At 39.6% G+C, this 22,381-nt stretch overlaps 3 protein-coding genes across 3 annotated transcripts in view; 2 read left to right on the plus strand and 1 right to left on the minus strand.

Annotated features, from left to right (window-relative positions):
• LOC138959507 (ankyrin repeat domain-containing protein 54-like) overlaps positions 1 to 6,605 on the minus strand; it is a 96,039-nt gene extending 89,434 nt beyond the window's left edge. The window contains exons 1-7 of the mRNA XM_070331027.1: positions 6,300 to 6,605; positions 5,384 to 5,624; positions 4,557 to 4,604; positions 3,168 to 3,266; positions 2,483 to 2,554; positions 2,135 to 2,182; positions 1,430 to 1,554 (exon numbers count right to left, since the gene is read on the minus strand). Of these exons, the coding sequence (XP_070187128.1) occupies positions 1,430 to 1,554; positions 2,135 to 2,182; positions 2,483 to 2,554; positions 3,168 to 3,266; positions 4,557 to 4,604; positions 5,384 to 5,624; positions 6,300 to 6,539 (873 nt within the window). The 5' untranslated portion in view covers positions 6,540 to 6,605. The remainder of the gene's footprint in view (positions 1 to 1,429; positions 1,555 to 2,134; positions 2,183 to 2,482; positions 2,555 to 3,167; positions 3,267 to 4,556; positions 4,605 to 5,383; positions 5,625 to 6,299) is intronic.
• A 27-nt stretch (positions 6,606 to 6,632) lies between these two features.
• On the plus strand, positions 6,633 to 15,377 carry LOC138959511 (tubulin polyglutamylase complex subunit 1-like). Its single transcript, XM_070331034.1, has 9 exons — positions 6,633 to 6,779; positions 7,584 to 7,674; positions 8,236 to 8,369; positions 9,095 to 9,158; positions 9,549 to 9,664; positions 10,186 to 10,321; positions 13,632 to 13,689; positions 13,966 to 14,046; positions 15,013 to 15,377. Exons 1-9 carry the CDS (start codon positions 6,701 to 6,703, stop codon positions 15,028 to 15,030), a joined length of 777 nt encoding a protein of 258 aa, XP_070187135.1. The 5' UTR covers positions 6,633 to 6,700; the 3' UTR covers positions 15,031 to 15,377.
• Positions 15,378 to 17,802: 2,425 nt separating this feature from the next.
• LOC138953707 (histone H1-beta, late embryonic-like) lies at positions 17,803 to 18,300 on the plus strand. The gene has a single exon (XM_070325601.1). It carries the CDS (start codon positions 17,803 to 17,805, stop codon positions 18,298 to 18,300), a length of 498 nt encoding a protein of 165 aa, XP_070181702.1.
• The last annotated feature ends 4,081 nt before the right edge of the window (positions 18,301 to 22,381 follow it).

Below are 22,381 nucleotides of genomic sequence, written 5' to 3' on the forward strand. Positions count from 1 at the left end.
ATGCAACTGTTTATACACTGACTGAGGGAAAACATGTGTTCTGCGCGAACTTAGAATCCGGTTTCATTCTAGAATGGACCGGGTCCAGGTTGGAATTCTAACCCTGCGCAAGTACAGGGGTGCCATTCTAGAATGAAACCCTTGTTGCTGGTCCATTCTAGAATCGGCCGTGCGCAAGGTTGGAATTTGGGTCCAAGTTGGAATAGTCATTTCAGTTAGACTATCACACAGCCAAAGCCACAAATGTGGATTTTCTGTTTGTTTTTGTTTTTTGTGTGTTTGGTCGGGTTTTTTTTTCGGGTTTTTTACACTTTACTCAAAGACATCGTGAATTGGGATTGTGATGTTCTGAAAGTGATTACGATTTTGAGAGACACTCAGCACTGATCGCTACGAACGGAAATTTCCGGACTGACAGTGTTTTGCCGATCTCGCTTGTAACTTTTAATCTTATTCATATACATGAAGTTGGTCTTCTGAATTGTGAAGATATAATGTCAACTTTTTTTTAAACCTGTGACAACAGCTCTATACCTCACTCTGTCCTTCTGTTGGTCTGTCTGTCGGTTAGTCGGTCTGACCGTCTGTCTGCCTGTCAAAAAAATTGTCAAAAAACCGGACATTTCCGAGAGGGAGACAGCGCTGACATTGCAAGCGGCCGCAACCGGCTCTCATCACAAAAACAACTGCCCTGCAAACAATACCGCCCTGGTAGTCCCCCTTGCTATGGTCTGCCTTTGTTTATTGCGTACTCAGGAGTGTCAACTTTCTTGACATGACATGACATCGCAAGATCGCCAAAGGATTTTTTCAGCCCCATTTTATCAAAGGGAAGGTGCAGGTGGAGATAATTCAAGGGAAGACAACTCTGTCTTACCTACAAACATTACGGCCCCCTTTATTCAAGGGTTTCATTCTAGAATGGCACCCCTGTACTTGCGCAGGGTTAGAATTCCAACCTGGACCCGGTCCATTCTAGAATGAAACCGGATTCTAAGTTCGCGCAGAACACATGCATGTCTTTCAAGACAATGCAATCAGCAAATTTTTACTTGAGTGTTTACAGGTTTGCATCTGGTAACCGTATAAGATAAAAAAATAAAAACAAAAAAAAAGCGAATGTAAGTTACATTTACTAAACAAAAACACATCCTCCTCATAAAAAACAACAACCCCAAATAACACAAAAACACACACAACAACAACATCCATCACCACCACCACAAAAAAACACCAATGTTAACAAAAACCAGTTTCAGGCTAGAAGTAAATAGCGGCACACTTGCTGACTCAACCCCATAAAGGTGAAGAGAAAAAATGATTGGTCCATGTTGATCAGAAAATAAAAGCTCACCTGTTCAATCAGAATCACTAAAAGGCGCAAATAAATGAGCGTTGTAATCATTCTGTTTAGTGCAGAGAAGCTTACCTGTGTAACTTCCTCCTTGAGCTGTGTAGAGCTGCAGCTTGTGTTGTTGGACAACACTTTCAGTCTTGCTTTGGCCAGATGCAATGGGGTGCGGCCGTTCTTGTCAACCGACTGCACATTTGTTCCTGAAACCATGAATGCATGCAATAATTATGATCCTGGCCGAACACTCAACTCCCATTTGAAAAGTATACATTTTGTGTTTCTGCATTTGCGCCCCATTTTTTCTCTGCTAAGAACAAACATATGCTCATACAGAGAAAGAGTTCAACTATTTAACTACTACATGTAGTGGGGACCCCACTTGACACACGTTAAAGTTGTTTGAAGCCTATAGCGGGAACCTCAACATCACATGCAGGTATATCTGATATCGTGGGTTGCCTCTATGAATTTACAATGTGCAATGCAAGTATTTGTCTACAGCCCGTGTTTTTTTTTAAAGGTAATGACACAAGGCACATCTTCTCCCATTTTATCATTCCTGCCTTCCCCCCTCTCAACCAGGCCCCTCACACATCTCCATCTCTTCCCCCAAACCCTCACGAAAAGCACCCAAAAAATTAAATAAAAGATCAAATAAAAAACACAACAACAAAAACACACAGTCAAGAAGTTGGTTCTGAAATGATGTGCAGCCAACCAAAATTCACATTCCAGTCTTACTGTAGGAACATGCAAAAACACTGAAAACAGAAATCATACCTGCTTTGAGTAGAAGAGTGACAACTGGAACATGTCCGGTGATTGCCGCTGTAGTGAAATAACAAAGAAAGTTTGAATTGTAGCAGACACATGTATCTTTGCTGCTAGATTTGTCAACTTATAGCATTCCCCTCGTCCGCATTATTTTAAACAAAGTGTAGTGTTTTAAAATCTAAATAATACACACAATTCAAAATTAACTCTCATAGGCTACATTATGTTAGATCCAAAGAGATGCACACAAGTTTATACTCTGAACTGTCACAAGTGTCTGTCAGTAAATCTATAATTCTCTTTCCGGACTGTTATGGAAAGTAAGTAAACGATGAAGATGAAAGAAACTCTTACCAAGGTGCATAGGTGTGTTGCCCAATATGTCCTTACTGTTGGGGTCTGCTCCTTTGTCAAGCAGGACTTTAACTGAAATGAACAAATCTTAAGAAAGGGGTAAATTAACAGAGGCTATCATGAACAGAAAATCTGAGAAAGCAGCGTCTTCTCATGTCAACACAGTAAACCATGACAGGTTTCCCTCTGCCTTTCAACTGGATAATAGGTAGGTACTCTTGTGCTTGAACCAACAGCTTGGCTGCTTATATACAGTGGAAAGTGGAGATTTTTCATCTTATCCTTGACTATGACTAGAACCGCTGCTACTCTTTTCAGAAACATCTGAAGTTTTGGCATCTCCAAACAAAAGCTAGCTCACTACTGGTACTTTTTGACACATCACGGTTGATTTTAAAACCTAAAGCTTTAAGTGTCATGTAAACGTGAGAGAGTTGTCTCTAACCTTAGGAAGTATTTCTTTACCAAGAAGAGAAATGATACAAAAGTTCACACTGTCAAATGCTCATAAAACTTGATCATCCCAAGAAATAAATGAACACCCTGTATACGCATGTTAGAATCAATCTGAAAAATCATAACTGACCCATTCATACAGCCCACAACTTTATCACAAACACTTCACTCTGAATAAATCTGAAAGCCTTGGTCAGCATTCACAACAGGCCCCATGCACTCTCTTTACCAATCAGATCGTTTCCCTGTGAGGCAGCAAAATGAAGAGCAGTTCTTTGTTTGTTGTCATGGCAACATGGATCTATGCCAGATTCAAGCAGCTCGATCACTGAAACCAGCACAGACTTGTACTACATGTATTAGCATCAGGTTTTGTTATAAAAAAAATTAATTAAAAAAAAGACATACAGAAATAATATGGTTAAAAACTTTGTTGCACAAACTTACATCAGGCTACCAATAATTTCATTATGTTCAAGATCAAATCATTTGATTAACCCTTTTCCCATCTCTTGAACCCTAACAATGAAGGGACTTCAATTTTGGAGAATACTGCCATATACACAATACATAGCTGATAAACAATCAATTTTTCTATTAAATAACCAAAGTAATCGCTCTTTTATGTATACAACATGTGTAATGGAGAAAGTGAGAGTTGTACGGAACCTTTCTCCTGGCACCGTACAACTCTGGTTCTGTGCAACTCTCGCTTACTCCATTACCAAGGACTACTACTAATAGTAGTCCTTGTCCATTACACATGTCGTATGCATAAGAGCGATTACTTCCCTTTGGTTATTTGATATCTTAACAACGCTCTGCCTCATTTCGATTGAAAAAAAAATTCTTACAAAAATCTAGCATGCTTCATGAAAATTATTTTGAAGCAACATATCAATTTCGTTGCTCAAAATAATATCTGTTGTTGAATGCATGTGAACGATACTGCTCTTATGCCAAAAATGAGTTACTTCCCTTCGGGTCTCATTCTATCCCTGGAGAGGAAATCGATTTTTTACATATTTAGATCTTTTCGTAATGTGTTATGGATATAAGCAGATTCGCGATCGTCGATAATGATTTATCATGATGTTGTGTAATTTTTAAATTACAAAGGAATTGATATGCAAGACAGTTTCAAGCGAGCTATCTTTCGCGGATGTATTTAGTGTGCAAACAACTCTAAAGTGTAACGTGATAATCAACTTTGGCTTCGGTGCGTGCCGGTGCAGACGATTTTTTCTGTAACCAGTTGAGAGTGATGCAACCATATATCACGGTCTGCTTCAGACAGCAGTCTCAAAATTTTGACTTGTTTTGACCTTAGAACGATGTCTTTATCATAACTGTGAAGAACAGAACGGAGATCACTGTCGAAGTCGGCCAATCTGCAATCATTTTCATCTCGCGAACACTGATCTCAAATTTAGATCAGTGCTCGCGAAAAACATATGGGAGATAACTCTGTATTCTTGTTTTGATAGATTCACGCAATAATTTAGCATGCTGTCAGAGAGAAACTGGCGATAGCCGTGGAGCGATGATTATCAGAATGTTATGCAATGCTGATGAGAGCAAAAGATCTGTTTTCCTCCTACAGTACATTACAACGCACCTGTTTCAAATCGATTTTCACTGGCGGCCCTTTGTAGTTTCTTTTCATCTGCAAAAATAGTTAGAAAACACAAAATTAACAACTAATAATTCTATGATTTTTTCTCTCTGTCTTTTTACCTTTTACAGCTGCTTTGTCAGTGGTGAGCTGGCATATAAAGGTATTTAAGTCCTAACTTATTACAGTACATGTTCATTTTTGTCTGGAAAATGTTGCTTGCCAGCAGTCTGTACTTCCTTTCTGGTTTCAAGCCCCCCCCCCCAAAAAAAAAAAACACACAACCAAACCCAGCAGCAATACAATGGAACCCCCCTTTTAAGACCTCTACAAATCTGAAAAGAGGAGTTCTTAAAATCGAGGGGGTCTTAAAATGGGGGTAAATTTACAGAGGCTCTGAACAGAAAGTCGGAGAAAACAAGGTCTTAAATTGGAAGGTCTAAAATTAAAAAGGGGTGTCCCACTAAAAAGAACTAAAAAGAAAGAAGGAGAAAAAAAAAGATTGAGAAGCCCGATTGAAACACTGTGCACACTCTCAACATCAGGGGAAATTGCTAATTTATATAAGTTCCTGTCAAAAAATAAAAATGTCTGAACCACGCAAGAGCACTCATCAGCATAAAATTAAATCATACGTAATCACACATTTTCAACATGAATAGTAGAAATACAAAACCTATAAAACACCAACACTATGATTAAGATTCAAGAGCAGACCAGTCTAATCTATGCATCGCATACATGTGACTTTTTTTCCTGTGCAAAGAAATTGAATACGCACAAAATTGAGAAATATACTACATAGCAGACAGAAACTGTCTCACACATACCATGGATGTTCTTGCCAGTTGTGTGCCCAAGCTTGAATTCTCTGAGCCTCTGCTGACGATGAGTTACGGAGACCTTGACCTTGTTGACGTGTGGCGTCTGCTCAGCGGTAGAAGTGCAGTAAGTGGTGTGTGGCAAGGGAAGTGCCAGCAGACACATGTACTGGAGGCCTGCAGGACCCGTGGGGTTCCAGTCCTGAATGGCACTAAAATTTGGTATCTGAAACTCTGTGCTACTGCTAGTCTGAAAAATAAGAAAATCAACCCAAAAATACAAGTTATTAATTTCATATGCGTATGTGTGGTAAATTGACTCATTGGTAAGCATGTCAAGCAATAAATTATAATCTTGTGCAAAGGACCAGCTATAGAGAGCTATCTTGGTTAGGTTCTGTAACATCAATGACTCTGTAAAGTCTGCAAACAATTAATTAAAGGCCCAACCCTCAAAACCAGTCATCTGTTAAAAGTAATAAAAAGCCCCCCCCCCCCCCCCCCCCCCACAACACTATAGCTCAGACATTGCATAATGCATGAAACAAAAAATGCACAAGTTTGGTAGTGATTTGATCATCAAAGGAGGCTGATTCAGTTGTGTGTGCCGTCGCGATATAACCTTGAACGGTTGAAAACGACGTTAAACACCAAATAAAGAAAGAAAGTTGTGTGTGTAAAAAAGGCACACTGTAAAATGAGAATGTTCTTGCAGTGGAAGCAGCAGTGCGGGGACAATGCATCATATGGCTTTGTATATGTTTTTCTCTCCAGGTCATATGCTGAATATACCAATGTTACAATATCCATTGAAACAATGAGTTTTGTCAAATATGTCTTATTGTATCTTCCCCAAACCGAGAAAGATGATCGGGAAAGAAAAGCAAGCTGGGAATAAGACAATTAATGACTCCAATGAGGTTACCTGTCCTGTGCTCACGTGGTATTCTCCTTCAGAGCTACTGCTAGATTTGCACCTTTCTTCCGTTTCGTGATCATCATTTGCATTTCGATACATTGCATGGAGAAAATGTCTGTTTTCTCGCGATAATACTTGGGACACCTTGCAGACGTCAACACAAAAACATTGGCAGAGTTGTTTCCCTGGACGCCTTAATCTCAATATAAAGCAAATAAAGGAATTACGACTTTTCATAACAAACATAATTGTTCAAAGGTAAGTGTGTATTTATGATAACAAAATAAATATTATAAGAGCTAATATATTGCCTTTTAGATCCAGTAATAACCTGAAAATGATCTGTTTGTTACACTTTACTTGCCTTCTGTCGACCAATCAATGCTGAAGAAACTAAGGACAACAACATGGCGGCAGAGAGACGAAAGGCGATTCCATCCACCAGTGATGACAATAAACCTTTGGACAGCGACAAACAATTTCTCGGTCGGTTGATGCATGATTGTGGGTGTTTGAGATAATAGTCTTTAATTCCACCCACCAGTGATGATAATAAAGCTTTGGACAGCGACAAACAGTTTGTCGGTCGGGTGATGAATGATTGGTGTTTGAGCTAATATTTGTTGAACTTGAAGTTTAGAAAGTATAAGCTTAAAGTTTGTTGCCTCATTTTGTAAGTTAATTTCACTAGAAGTATTCTTTGCATTTGTAAAAGTGACCTAGGATCAAATCGAACTCAAGTATGCCACTGGGTTGTGAACCTTTAGTTCCAAATCAAGGATCCACACTTTGTAAAAATATTTCTTCATGCTGGTAATGTTGAACTTCAGCGTTGTAAACTAACGGCTCACAACCCAGTGGCATAATTGAGTTCGATTTGATACAAGGTCACTTTTACAAATGCAAAGAATACTTCTAGTGAAATTAACTGACAAAATGAGGCAACAAACTTGAAGCTCACACTTTCTAAACTTGAACAAATATTAGCAAAGCAATAAGACGTCACTCTAGAGACGTCACTCTAGATGTGTAAATGTTCAAGATTCTTTCAGGAGAAACAGCAAGAGCAAAAGTATTTCCAGAATGACGTTTGTCTTGGTGACTTTGACATCATTAGCAGAGAAAAATCAGGTCCCTGCCAGACTAGTTTGACACAACCTCACTTACATGATCTATACCAGCGTGTGAGTGTATGGTTTAGTTATGACATGGTTGGTCTCTCTTGCATATGTATCTGGATAATTCATTTTTGTAATGCCTTGACGATTTCTTTTTTTGCTTTTATTTCAGAGCGTACAAATGTGAATGCAGTCGTTAGAGATGTCCTGGGGAAAATCATTGCCAATAGGCCTGAAGATCCAGTTACATTTCTGGCAGACTAGTCAGTATATTTTTCTGGTTCTATTCTGGTTTTTTCTTTCTGGATCTGGTTTATCATCATCATGCACCATGAACTAATCAAGTGGAGAACTATTATCTTTATGAAATCTTGACTTATATGTTGAAACGCAAATGATTCACAATTTTAGTGATTTAAGAGTTTGATCAAGCTATTTCTGTATGAAGCTAATGATGATTCACAGTACATCAGTGATATTAAAGTTGCATATCATTGCTAAGTTTTGTCACTTGAGCATGAGAATGGTAATACTTTTTTTTTGTAAAACAAAACAAAGCATATATACAAAGCATGGCTTATATGCTGTAACTGTTGGCTTCTTTTACATAACCTTCATTGTGATGGATCATTGTCAAAGTCCTTGACTGCTGGAAAAGTTTATTAAAAGATCGAATTCTAAAAGCTAAAATGTGAGAAAATGATCTCCAAGGGAGGCAATCAACTTGGTGCAAAGCACCTTCAATGCCACATTATTACATTTTTGGAGTAAATATAAATGTAATACTACCTAAGAGTATCTGCTTTGTTTTCTCTTTTGAATAGTTTTGAAGCCCTGGTTGAAGAACAGAGTTCTTTGGTGCAACGTGCATTGCGTGTTATTACCATGACCCATCACAGCCGACCGGTCTTTGAAGTCAACGTCAGGGACTCCTACAACCTTCTTAGCAAGCACAAGGGTAAGGCAACTCTTTCTGAAGTTGAATGCTCTTAAAATGTTTTCAGTGTCCGCAAATGGTCGTAGCCAAAAATTAGGTTCCTACCTGTAGCAAAAGAGGAGATATGACCTTTACACACCTTTACACAGCCAGCGAGGGAATGAATCGGATGATTAAGGTTTTATGATGGGGATTGTACTGAATAGTGTGAAATAAATATTTAGTATACAGGTATGAGTATATTTGATCAGTATAAAAATGTTTACTAACCAAATCTCTAAAAAGGGGTTTCCTTTTTATTTTTATCTGTAAAAAGAGATTTTGCTTCCGAAGAAAGTACTATATAATGTGTTCCATTTGAATAAGGAATACCCTTCACATGTTGTGTAGTGCATGCTGCCAGTTCGATATTTCATCATCAGTTGTCAGCAATTTTCTGAACTGTGAATTCAAGGTTTGACAGTAACATAGGCAGAATAATTATTCAGATGTCAGCAAGGGTTGAACTTTTGCTAAAGGCGGTCCTTTAATTGAGCCCGAAGTTGACTTGGCGAGGACTTGGCCGAAGTCTTTTTTACTGAAAACTCGGTGCTAAAGCTTCGTGCAGCAAGCTTCGCGAAGTATACTTTGCGTAGTTGACTTCACCTGGTTAAGGACAGGTTTGATGCTAATACACATAGTATACACACCATTCCTTAAACAGGACAGGACTGGTTGGTCTACGGAGGAAATATTGTTTTTTTCAGTCAACAAGAAGTTGAAGGGGGTAAACGGCTCAGTGTACACAGAACTTCTTCAGGCGCTCTGCAGGTATGTTCGACAAAATATGTTTTGGTGATTTGTTGAGTTAAACATATTTTGTGCATCATGTAAACAAATGGTTGCGTTGGGGTGAGTACTGATTTGACTTTTCACCTCATCTGCTTCGCTTTAGTCTATCTGGCAAAAACGTGTGAAATCTTCAGCAAAACTTTGTACTGCCTAAAAGCATTGTGACTGATGTTGTTGTTGTGATGGTGGAGGCCTGGCAGTTTCATAGATAAACTTAAAGGCTATTTTTGTTTTTTTGAATGTTTGTTGTTGACATCTTTACTGTGATACTGGTAGAACGTACCAAGTCTTTGAAAACCCGAGAAGCACAGCATGGAAACTTTGGTTTCAGTTATGTTCTGAAAAGGGTTGTTGAATTTTGATTTGCAGGAATTTGCCATCATCAGTGACAATTAAGTTGGTCCAGAAACTGGAATGCTTTGAACATGAAGCTGTCCCCTATGATGTTTTCCGTTCTTCAATCTTTGCTTGCTGTGTTCTGAGAGGTATGAAACAGTCAAAACAGAAGAGTTTTGCCACATGTATTGAGTTTGCTGTATCTTAAGAAAGGTAAGGTAAGGTAAAAAAAACAGTCTGTGCAGGAGTGCTTTGGCATATATTGAGCTTGCTGAATTAATTATGTGGTTCTTTTAACATTGGGTGAGCATCAGTACAGAAAATGAGGACTGATGTGCCTCTACTGAAAATAAAAGTTCTTTTCTATGTCTAAGGGCAAAGTCAAGTTTGAAGTGCAGTGGAACCCCCTTTTAAGACCTCAACCAAATCTGGCAAAATCAGGTCTTAGGGAGAGTCTGAAAATTGGAGTAAATGTACAGAGGTTAAGAACAGAAAATCAGGTCTTAGGGAGAGTCTGAAAATTGGAGTAAATGTACAGAGGTTAAGAACAGAAAATCAGAGAAAACGGGGTCTAAAAAGGAAGGGAGTTCTAAATGGTGGAGGGGTCTGAAAAGTGTGGTTTCACTTTCCAGTGTATTGTTTTACTGATTGTATGCATCTGTCCTTTCAGAGTATGCATTTATAGCTGAACAGTTGTTTGCTTCATTGGACATCCAGAAAATCGGTAAAGCAGACAAAGCTCTGTGTGACGCCGTCATGGATCAACTCAAGACAGCACTGGGCAGCTCACGGAATGATGTTAGAAGGTACAAAAATGGATTTGATTTTCTTGATAGTTCGGAGTGTGTTGCAAATACAGCTAGACCCAAAAGTAGGAGAGGCGCACAAGGAGAATGAGATAAACTAGAATGCAAGCATGTGACAAATAGAGAATACTACATGGCTTGTTGTGTTGTACTAGATTTACACGAGTTGTTTTTTAAAATATTGAACTGCGAGCGAAAGCGAGCTGTTCACTATTTGAAAAAGCAACGAGTGTGAATCTGGTACGAAACAGCAAGCCATGTAGTATTCTGTTTATCCTACATACTGTACTTGTGTGTATTTTACTGAAAATGTCCTGCAGTCGAGGCAGCTAAATTGAAGACGCTTGTTTTGGAACCTCGATCTCTTCTAAAGCCTCGTGCAATCTATTACGTCAAAGCAAAGAAACGTCATTCTCAAAGTGTGGCGTGACGTCTTAGTTCTAAAAATTCATCGAGGGTAATTAGCGAGCGCATTTTTTGTTTTCTATGATGACGTCTGTCTCGGTGACTTTGGCATCATAAGCAGTGGAAAAACAGGTCCCTGCCAGACTTGCTTGACATGACCTCATTTACATGTTATACACACGTGTGATTTAAACGATTATTATCTCACGAGTGTCTCACTCGCGTATGTAGGATAAACTTGCATACGCTTCACGGCCGGATTAGAGGAAGTTCTTTGTCAGCTTGTCGTTTCAAAAATGAAATGCAACTTTTAAGTTTAGTCACAGTACTCAAAGCACTGATCAACTCTTGCAGTGATGCACTTGCACAACTGAAGTACTCCACCATTCTATTTTTCTTCATAAACTTTACCCCATGTACCTTTGTATCTATTCAATTTTAATTCAAATTTTCATATTTATCAAATGGTTATTTATGACATTGAGTGTTTTGGTTTATTCTAGATTTTAATTTGAAAATGAGTATCAACAATTAAACCCACTCACTACAGGTCTGATTTACGTATATTTGAAGCATAAGGTTTAAATGAAAGTTAAGGTAACATCCATTCTAAATGATTCTTGTCATCAGAGGCCTTTGGAACCTGTCTACCAGGGTTATTTTTTGTACAGCTCTCTAAATGATAAAGAGACATGCATCTACTTTCCTTCTTTAGAAAACTGTGTAGAGATAACTAAGTTCTTTAATAATATTTTATTCCATGTCAGGTTTAGCTGTGCATTTCAATATTAATAATACACATGTAATACTATGAATTATAAGTATGCCATTTTTTCAGAAAGTTGTGAACTGAATTTCAAAGTAATTTTTTTTTAAGTGGACAGAACCCCCAACCCCACCCCCACACTCCCCTTTCTCCACATCCTCTTTTGATTGTTTAAATGCATTGAGATTTATATGCAAATAAAAAGTTTGATTTGTTTTACAGCCAGATACAGTAAGTGCAAGCTTGAACTACATCATCCCCTCATTCTGAATGTTTGCTTTCCTTTATTTTCAATTTTGCCTGATTTTTTTTGGTATGCAAAATAATGTTGTTTCTTTAATGTCAAAACATTTGCTTAAAAAAAAAAACCAAAAAAACCCACACACAACAACTTGTAATTCAGTGTTGACAGTTATGTTCACATGTAAGAATGCATTACATTGAGATCATCCTGATCAAATCAAGAGAAGGAGTCAATCTTTCTTTGTACATTGTAATATGAAAAAGAAGTAAGTCAATTTTGTGTTTCCCGTTCTCTCATTAGAATGGGAAAGACAGTCTTAATTTGCATCATTAATGATTTGTAATTTTGGATTACATGGAGACAGGATAGACTTGGTGCATGGACTAAACAATGTTAAAAGAAAGGCAATTTAGTGTCTGGAGCATTTACTTTGTGCATATCGTGTGCAGTATTTTGTGAAACAAACACAAAGTGCACAGCACATAGCTTTTATCCGTAATATGAGAGTTATTATAACCACTTTCATGTAGACCTGGTTTTTGTAAAACAATTTAAAAAGAGTTTACTTCCTGTTGCTGTTTAAAGCATTGAGACTATTTGACTTATCTTTGTTTTAATTTGACTTTACATTAATATTTTTAGAGTTTTTATATTGAAATATGTGGGCATATTTGTTGCTTGCCTGTTTGAAGTGCCCTTGCTAGCTGTGCTTTTTCTTGATGTAGGAATGCAATCCATCAATGTTTCAGATCCTGATGTTCATTCTGTTTGTGTGCACAGATTATAAGTAACATGTGTGTTTTCCTATACATGAGGTAATGTTTTATTTCAGAAAATGATAAAACTTCAGATTGATGTGATGCTAATTTGCATTGCCCTTTGATTTTGTGGCGTTGTCAGTTCATAGACCTCTACTCTCTGTGTTTATTGAATTGTACCAAAGCTATTAACACTGTGTGCGCGCGCGCGTGTGTGTGTGTGTGCGTGTGTGTGTGCGTGCGTGTGTGGGTGTGTGTGACCATGTTTGAATTTATTCGGATTTAGTTCTCTTTCCTTGTTTGTATTATGATTGTGTAAGTGTAAAGCGCTCTGGGCTCGTCACCACGAGGTTTACGCGCTATATAAGTAATCGTTATTATTATTATTAAAACATTGTTGGATTTGAAGAAACTGAGAAATTACACAGTTCAGTCTCGCTTCGGTCTCATCTGTTTTTTTAATGTGACTGTGTTTGTCTCTTGTTTGAAGTGAATAAACCACTTTGAACATGTTTGCTGTGTGAGTACAACTGATACAATTTAAAATGCTTCCTGTATCAGCAGTACTTCAGTTAGGTTGGTTGGGTTAGAACTCTTTAACAGTTCATAATTGTCATGTCAGGTGAATGACTGCTACAGCAAAGTCACAAGAGTTGTTTAACACTTTCTACCCCACCAATGTTGACCAAGTTTTGTTTTAGCCGAGACCAGCTGTGCTGCAGCAGGTCACTCAGAATTGTAGTAATTGTGTAGAAACTGTGTATCAACATGCTGGAATGCAGGCGCTAGATTGACGTTACAGGAAGCGATATATCCATACCTGGTCAGATAGAGCCATATGAGTGGAAAGGAGCACCTGACAATGAGTTAACAGGGAGTATGAGTCCATGATGGCCGAAAGGCTTATGGAAGTTGCTGATTATTTCCCATAAGTAGTGTATTATCTTGAACAAAAAATGTTTGAGTTTGTTGGTACAGCTGAGGTATTTATTTAGACTGGCTTTTCTTTAAACATTCTGTTTTATTGATAGAATACGTAATTTTTAGAAATTGTAATTTGGATTTTTTTTTTTAGAATATTGGCAAATGTATATTTTGTGAGAGGTGATAAGCAGTCTTCTGCTTTTTCTTTTGCAGAATAATTGAGTCCAGCTACAACCTTGCCCCTGAGGGTCTTCATCAAGCTTTAGAAAGGGTACGTCTCCCTCTTCCTCTCACTGTGTGTGCGTGTGTGTGTGTATGCATGCGTGTGTGCATGTGTGTGAATTAGTGTGTGAGTGCATGTGAACAGAGAGAGAAAGATGGTCTTTTAGAATAAAATTACAGACACAAGACACAAGTTTATAAGGCTGGAGCCTGAAAGTCTTGCAGAAATAATAACTCCAAACAGTCTAATGCCTCTTTTGTGTAAGGTAAAGTAAACATGCAATCCTGATGCTTTTCAACCTGACTTTGTCTGACTTGATTGCAGGCACTTAGCAGAGAGCAAACCCAGGGTGTGTGCACGTCTGAGCACTTTATTACTGAGGCATGTGACTCTTTCTTGGCAAAGGTTAGTCCCTTGTTAATCATTGAATGCCCCTTAATCACTGAACACTGCCTCCCTCTTCCAAAAAAGAAAAAGCAAACAAACAGACAAACAATCAAACAAAACAAATAAACAAAGAACTGAAATACCTACTAAAGTGTTTCATGGACATTTTTTTTCTTCTTCTGTCCTTCACATAAATTTGACTTGCTTACAATTTTAGATCATGTTATGTTGTCATATAGTGTCAGAAATGAAATCAGGCAAGTGTCTTAGTACATGTATATATTTTCTCTTGGCCAAAACCTAATTTGGTCAAGAAAATTATGGTTCTTGTAAAAAGAATAATTTTCTTGCATTTAAATTTAGAGAGTGTTGAGTATGACGCTAGTGATGGTGGTGGGAAGGGGGTTAGGGAGTGCAAATTTGTATATGTGGGATATTCTCAGGCTTGGGTAACTGAATGAATTGATACAGGTGACATTACAGGGCGGTTATCCGAGGGGCAGTTGTCTGGGGGGCAATTTTCCTATCATGCTTTGGGGTAGTTGTAGGGAAGCGGGGGGAGGGGGGGGGGGCAATTGTCTCGGGGCAATTAGTCTGCTATTTCTTTAGCTTTAAACTGAGCATAGAAATTTCATATTTCTGACTTTTCAGAATTTAAAACCAATCTCAGGCATGGAAATTGTACACCGAAAGGCAAATTTCTGCCGATTTTTGTTGTTGTTCTGGAAAAGTGTCTGCCGAAAAAATAAATGTAATGGCAAACTTGGAGCTCAGATGACACCAAATTGCACCATTTGGGTTCTTTGGAGAAAACAAATTCCGGGGTGGCATGCCCCCGGATCCCCCTATTAAGGCTAGGCGCTTCGTGCCGTCGACTTGACGCTCTGCGTCTTCGATAGCTTAAATTACTAAACAATTTTCAGCCTTTTTTACTTTTTCAATTCCCTCACCTGCTATCTACAGATTTTTTTCTTGCTGTTGCAGGTGAAGAAGCTGAAGTAGAGGAACAGAGCAAGAAGAACAAAAATTTTACAAAATATACATAAATGTATTTATATATGTATTTGTGTCAGACATGGCTTTATGTACTGTGTGTGTGTGTGTGTGTGTGTGTGTGTGTGTGTGTGTGTGTGTGTGAGCGAGAGAGGGAGAGAGAGAGAGAGAATCACACATATTGTACCACTTCAGTTTTGCAGCAAAAGATGGAAGTGATGTTTCAAGGTGTGTGTGCCTGTGTACTGCAGATTAATTCTATGCATTAGTATGGTTAATGCTAGTGCATGTGATACAAAATGTATTACAATATTCTTCAAATTTTATGCAGCAGAAGAATACATTCTTTCTAAAATGTGTTTTGCTTTGCTAATGTGTGTGCGTGTGTGTGTGTGTGTGTGTGTGAATAAAAACAAGTGTAGCAAAATGTCATTACGACTGCAACAAATACAAATGCTCTATATACCTGTAAACGAATTTAAATAATCGGTCTGCATTGTGCATTGGAGGAGGGTTCTGCTATACACTTATTTAATCCCAATGTTTGAAGTTTGTCTTTCTTTTACTCGGGCTAACTCAGAAATATCGCAACAACAGACTTCCAGATATATAACACGATCATATGTGTGCTCTGTTTGCATGTTTGTCCAGTGTCTTGTCCCCACATAAAGCATATTAACTCTACTTGTCCCAAGATAGGCCAAATGGTTCTAAGAGGACGTTAAAACTAATTATCATCATCATCATAACCCAGAATTAAAAATAGCCGGGTAGACACAGCAACGAAGGACTACCAAACACAAAATGAAACTTCTTCGCAAGAAAACGAGCTAGCTATCTGCATGAAACAAAAAGTGGTCCATATTAGGAGCCCTTCCCTTATGTGATGATGATCCATTGACAAAGCGCCCTGCTGACACGGAAGTTCTGTGATTTCATCAAATACAGGCGTGATCTTTACTCTGTCACACACACACACACTGTCACACACAGACATAAAGTCACGCATGCACACACACACACACACACTTTCACATACACATACAGTCACACACAGACATACTGTCACACACAAACACACACACACACACATAAAAAAAGCAGGTGTAGAATCCACATCTTGTGCCTTGACATCCATAACATCGCAATACAAGAACTGAGAGATATATAGTGAGTTTTGTTTTTGCTAGAAAGGAAAGCTGCAGGGTTTTTTCGTTAGATAAAACGTCAATGTGATGATCATGATAATTTCTCTCCCTCTATTTTCGGTCTAACGATTTATAAGTACATGAGGTGTCTATGACTGCGTGTGTGTGTGTGTGTGTGTGTGTGTGTGTGAGAGAGAGAGAGAGAGAGAGTTTTGTTTATAAACGAAGGTAATGATGTAAGCGATTACTGTTGTTTTGTTAACAATACGCCCTCGCCCTACATGAAACTATCAAAATTGTGGGTGTGAGAGAGAGTAGTACCGTAAAGTACCTTGTACACGCCCAGTATCGAGTAAACGCCCACCCTACTTTGGGCCGAAAGCTGCGCATTGGGCATACACCTAGTAAACGCCCAACCCCTACTTCTTGATTAGTGATGTCACAAAAATGATTTTTCGAACATTTGTTTTAAGTGTTTGTAAACTTCCGCATGCGGTACAAATTATTTTATTCATCCAAGTGTATTATGCTAAGATGCTGTTATAAAGGAATACCGTTGATTTATACTCTCACCGTGCCGCAGTGCGGCTGAGTAGTAGGCCTAAAAGAGAGTTGACATTTTCAAAGCTCTTCTAAAGTTTTTGATCGCGAAATTTGTTTCAAGAGATTGTCCCTTGAGTTTGATGGCTTGAATCAGTGCAACTGCAGGGCCTGGGCCAATCATTATCTTTTGAAGTTAGGCCTATAAACACGATAAAGCAACAAGATTTTCTTCGTGGTTTGCTTGAAGAATTCCTTCTGTGTGTGTGTGTGTGTGTGTCAGTGTGTGTGTGTGTGTGTGTGTGTGTGCGTGGGTGTGGGTGTGTGTGTGTGAGAGAGAGAGAGAGTGAGGGAGAGGAAAGTTTTGTGCAATAATGCATCATTTGAACACTTCCGTGTCAAGTGACCAAAATATCGTAATTTTAGCCAAAGAACCGCTACTGCAAAGGGTACAGTACCTAGTAAACGCCCACCCCCAACTTTTGGGCAAAATATGTGCAAAGGGTGGGGGGGGGGGGGCGTATACAAGCCTACAAGGTAGTTTATGGTACGACTACGAGAGAGAGAGATTTTGCAAACTTGTTTCGGTCAACCCCAAAAGAAAAGTTTGGGTTCTGTTATAGAAAGATCGCCGAGATTAGCTTTGTGATGCAATGACTGACGCATGACATGACGTCATCATTTGGATGACATGTTAATTACTTCTGCGTTGGATCTTTTCACAATGAGTTGTGTATTCGCCAGTCGGATCAATTATCAATAACTGAAGAAGGATCTTTGCCATTTCAGAATTCCCAAGGAAAATAATGTGACAGTTAAGAAGACCGACTACACGTCTTGGATTGCATACACAAAACCAAATTCTTCGTCTCTGTTGCTCGGCAATAACTGCATTACGTAGTTGTTTGCATTCTAGCCACCATGGTACCTGGACGGTCATTGGTTCTGGGCGGCAGACGGCAGGTTATCGTCCTGGGAAACGTCCGTCCGAAGGAGATAAATAGCATCTCGGAACTGTTGGACGGCATTTGTCCAGCGAGAAGCTCCCAGTAATAACAAGCGAGGGGTGGGCAGAGCAACAAAGGCACCCGCCATGACGGAGCCCCACCAAGATGGGGAGGCCAAGGCCATTGATCCACAACCGGCTGCTCGTAGCAGACCACTCAACCTGGCCCGCCTTTGTAAGGTCATCGCCAACCTGGGCGAGAAGGGCGGGTCCAAGGCGTCGGACATCAGCAAGTTCTTGTCCCAGCAGTATAACCTGAAGACATCCAGCGCCGAGCTGAAGCGCATGTTGATCCGAGCGGTCAAGGCTGGCCGCGTCCATCAGACACCTCGGACCAACCGCTTCGTCTTGAAGGTGCCCGCTAGCTTCTCAAGAACAGAAGGCGGCAGTCACCGCGGACGCCGACGCCGACGGCGACGAAAGGGGGGGAAAAAGGCAAAAGCAAAAGGTAAAAAAGGTCGAAAAGGAAAAGGTCGACGACGTCGCCGCGGCAAAAAAGGCAAGAAGGGCAAAGGCAAGAAGGGCAAGAAAGGAAAGCGACGAAGGAGGAGGCGAAAGGGCAAGAAGGGAAAAGGAAAGCGCTAAAAAGACCCTCTAGCGCATGCCCCCCCGGTGTAACGTGAAAAACCGCTAAAAAATAAAAAATCTTCCGGTCCTTTTTAGGGCCACATTCTTTGAAGAGGTTCGATTGGATACTATTTTGACTTATTTTAACCTTAAATTAGTGTGTGTGTGTGTGTGTGTGCTTGTGTGTGTGCTTGTGAGTTTGTGTGTGTGTGCGTGTCAGTGTGTGTGTGTGTGCCGGCGGACCTTTTCCGTTGTCTTGACACACGCACACGCACGCACACACACGCGGAGTGAAGAAGGAAGTTGGCATTTGAAAGATCGAGAATAAACAACGAAAGCAAGTGAACCAAGGGCAAGGGGGATCACCATTACACATATTATGTAATTAACATGCTTCCATTTGAAACTTCGAGGTCTTCATCGGGGATTGACGCCCGACCAAAGGTAATTGAAGCCCGACGGAGCGAAGCGACGGAGGGCTTCAATTAGATTTTGGGAGGGCGTCAATCCACGATGAAGACCGAGAAGAAATATGTCTCTGTATTCCTATCATACAGCATGACTTCCCTTCTTTGTCTCTGTTAATCTAGGGAGAAAATATCCAGCGATATTTCTCCGTAGGCCTAAAGTTCGGCCATGACCTAGGCAAAATAACTTGCGCAGCCGCAGAAACAAGAACATGGAAATCTCATGAAGCCGTCATCAACACGAACACAATGAATGCAGAAGCAAACTCTGTACCTACACGACCGAGACACAAGACTGATTATTTCACAGCTGCAAAGGGTAAGCTTACTCACGTCAGGTCTTCACTGACAAGCTAGGAACAGACGGAAAATTCCAAACAAAAGTAAATGACGTCAAAGTCTCTTTCGCTTTGCGTGTAACTTTGTCATGACGTCTTTTTGTGACGACAGTATACGCGACAATTTGTTCGCTTCCGGTGTCATTTTATACTGAAAAGCAACTCAAAAGAAGGAGCTAAGCCTGTGTCTTGAAACAGCTGAAACACTCTTTTGGATTGCCGTTTCAATGTTAACCAAAAAGTTAAAGAAAAAAACAAGGTTCAGTTGCGAACTGACAGCGGATTGAGCATTTATTCCTGTTGATGAAGGTACGATTGAAGCTTTATTCTCTCCGTCAACCAACAAGACTAGATTTGTAGCAGACGAAAAACAAAGTGTGCGTTTTTCCTGTCTTGTGAAGGCGATTATGTCGTTATAAGTTATCTATACGTTGTAATGACATTTCAAAACAAAATCTAGCTTTGATGCGTCACGGGATAATAAGCTTATACGTTTTCATCCATGAAATTGCTTTTTTTCGTCTCGGCAGGGTGAATGAATTCACGATGTCTTTTCCGGAACTGGACAAAACTGGCCTTGCCAAGACTGAAACAAAATATAGTTCTACAACTTCTAGGCTTGGGTTGATTGCCCATGGTGAATTTCCAATGATTTGTTGCCACATCCCATGACAAATTCTCTTTACTTTGGTCATGCCATATATACGTTACAGCTCCGTCCATCCATGGTATCGCGTGATGTCTCGACGGGGTGAAAGAATATAATGACGTCACTCTCGGCAGAGCCTCGAGTGACGTCATCATATTCATTGACCCAGTCTCGACAAAATATCAGGCGATACCATGGATGGACGGAGCTGTAACTTATACGTATCACTCTGCTCCTGTTTTGTTTTCTTTCACACACATTTTCCCTTCTTTTTTGACGGGTTTCTGGACAGCAAACTCTAAAACAAATTGGAATTGACTGACGTAGTCCGGAAGAATTCATGCATCAACTTACGTCACGTATTCGACGTCATCACTTCGCACACCTTATGGTCTCGGTATTTCGTTGGCCTTCATATTTCCTACTTGTGAAATGACCCTCAAAGCTAACCGAGACTAGTTGAGGCTGTATCAATGCGCCTCGCCAGCAGGTTGTTAGCGAGTGGTTATCGACAATTAATGACCGGTAATTTTTAATGAGTTGGGGCATTCTGACCAATCACAGGATCTGTTTCATTAAAACGCAAACTTGACTGATTGAATTACAATTACAATTAATGTTGGTCTCCGGGCAGGAAAGCGTGGCCCTCGACGAGAGGGGGAACTCCTTCTATGTTGTGTACTTTACGTCAAGGTATTGTGTTTGATTACGTAAGACATTTGTAAAAGATGGTATGTTGGTCCATTTTAGCATACCGCACACAGACTTAAGCCCCAACGTGATCACGGGAATTGTAAATTACATTTTTGCGGGAGATGCGAACTGACAAACCGCATGAAGTTTCGTTTGACTGGCAAAACTAAAGGTATTTGTAGTCATCTGTGAGATAGTTGTGTAAAGCTTTTGACGTTTTCCATCGTAATCTGCGACAAAAATACAAATCGTTGCTTCAGCAATGCTTTCACTCCTCCTGCACTGCATCTTCAATGGGCCGGAGGGGGGAGGGGGGAGGGGGGGAGGTGTGGACACATCGCTATGAATAGATTTGTCAAGTATTTAAGTTATTACTTATTGCAATCTATTAAGTACATGAATTTACGAACTGTTTGGAGAAAAATAGCTTACAATCTGTGAAAACCCATGGGGCGATTTGTCGATTTTAGTTTTTCGAAAATTGTTGGCTTCTGGACGGTTTTCCTACCTTGCGGATACACTTCGGATGATTATCTCAGTGGTATTTTAAAACGACAGTTAAAGCGTAGAAGATCAATAACTGCAGGACGTTAAACGTCTCGTATATTGCAACGCGTATATATATATACATAATACATTTGATTTAATTAACTTTCGATTGAGAACTGAATATATATGTGAAATCATTATCAATTGTAATTCAATCAAGTTGGCGTTTTAATGAAACAGATCCTGATTTAATGTCAATTGTAATTCAATCAAGTTTGCGTTTTAATGAAACAGATCCTGTGATTGGTCAGAATACCCCAACTCATTAAAAATTACCGGTCATTAATTACACATTAACATGCTTCCATTTGAAACTTCGAGGTCTTCATCGGGGATTGACGCCCGACCAAAGGTAATTGAAGCCCGACGGAGCGAAGCGACGGAGGGCTTCAATTAGACTTTGGGAGGGCGTCAATCCACGATGACGACCGAGAAGTTTCAAATGGAAGCGTGTTAATGTTATTGTAATTCAATCTGACGACGATGAAGGCCAACGAAATACCGAGACCATAACGGCATAAGGTATGCGAAGTGATGACGTCGAATACGTGACGTAAGTTGATGCATGAATTCTTCCGGACTACGTCAGTCAATTCCAAAGATCGCTTTTGTGATGAAAAGAATTTGTTTTAGAGTTTGCTGTCCAGAAACCCGTCAAAAAAAGAAGGGAAAATGTGTGTGAAAGAAAACAAAACATGAGCAGAGTGACAATAACATTAACATGCTTCCATTTGAAACTTCTCGGTCTTCATCGTGGATTGACGCCCTCCCAAAGTCTAATTGAAGCCCTCCGTCGCTTCGCTCCGTCGGGCTTCAATTAGCTTTGGTCGGGCGTCAATCCCCAATGACGACCTCGAAGTTTCAAATGGAAGCATGTTAATGTGCTTTGGTCGGGCGTCAATCCCCGATGACGACCTCGAAGTTTCAAATGGAAGCATGTTAATGTGTAATTCGTAAAACATTTGCAGTTTTTGACTCCTTGCATGAAAGTCAATGAAACTTAGTATTTTTTTAAACGGATATCTGCGTGAGGCATGTCTGAAAGCACTAGAGAACTCCGTGCACCTGGACGTGAAAAGTTCAGTAGCTTTAAAGCATACTCGCAAAATGAAGATTGATTGAAACTGAGAGAAATATGCGACAAAATGTTATGTAAGTTTCTGCCTCAGTTATACATGTATTGTAGCGAAAGCATGACGCTCTCATATTTTACAAATTCATTGTTAATTATTCTCAAATCGTAGTAAACATTGTCACTTTGTTTCATTGCTTGAGTCACTGTGAGAGCAACCGCATTTACGGGAAATGTAGATTCAAAACTTAGCAGACACCAGTTACAGTCTTTAAAACAACCCTCATTGTTATTACTTTGGGTTTTTATGCCGGAAAGCAGACTTTACGGT

The sequence above is a fragment of the Littorina saxatilis genome, linkage group LG2, assembly GCF_037325665.1.
Source record: "Littorina saxatilis isolate snail1 linkage group LG2, US_GU_Lsax_2.0, whole genome shotgun sequence".
NCBI classification, from domain to species: domain Eukaryota; kingdom Metazoa; phylum Mollusca; class Gastropoda; order Littorinimorpha; family Littorinidae; genus Littorina; species Littorina saxatilis.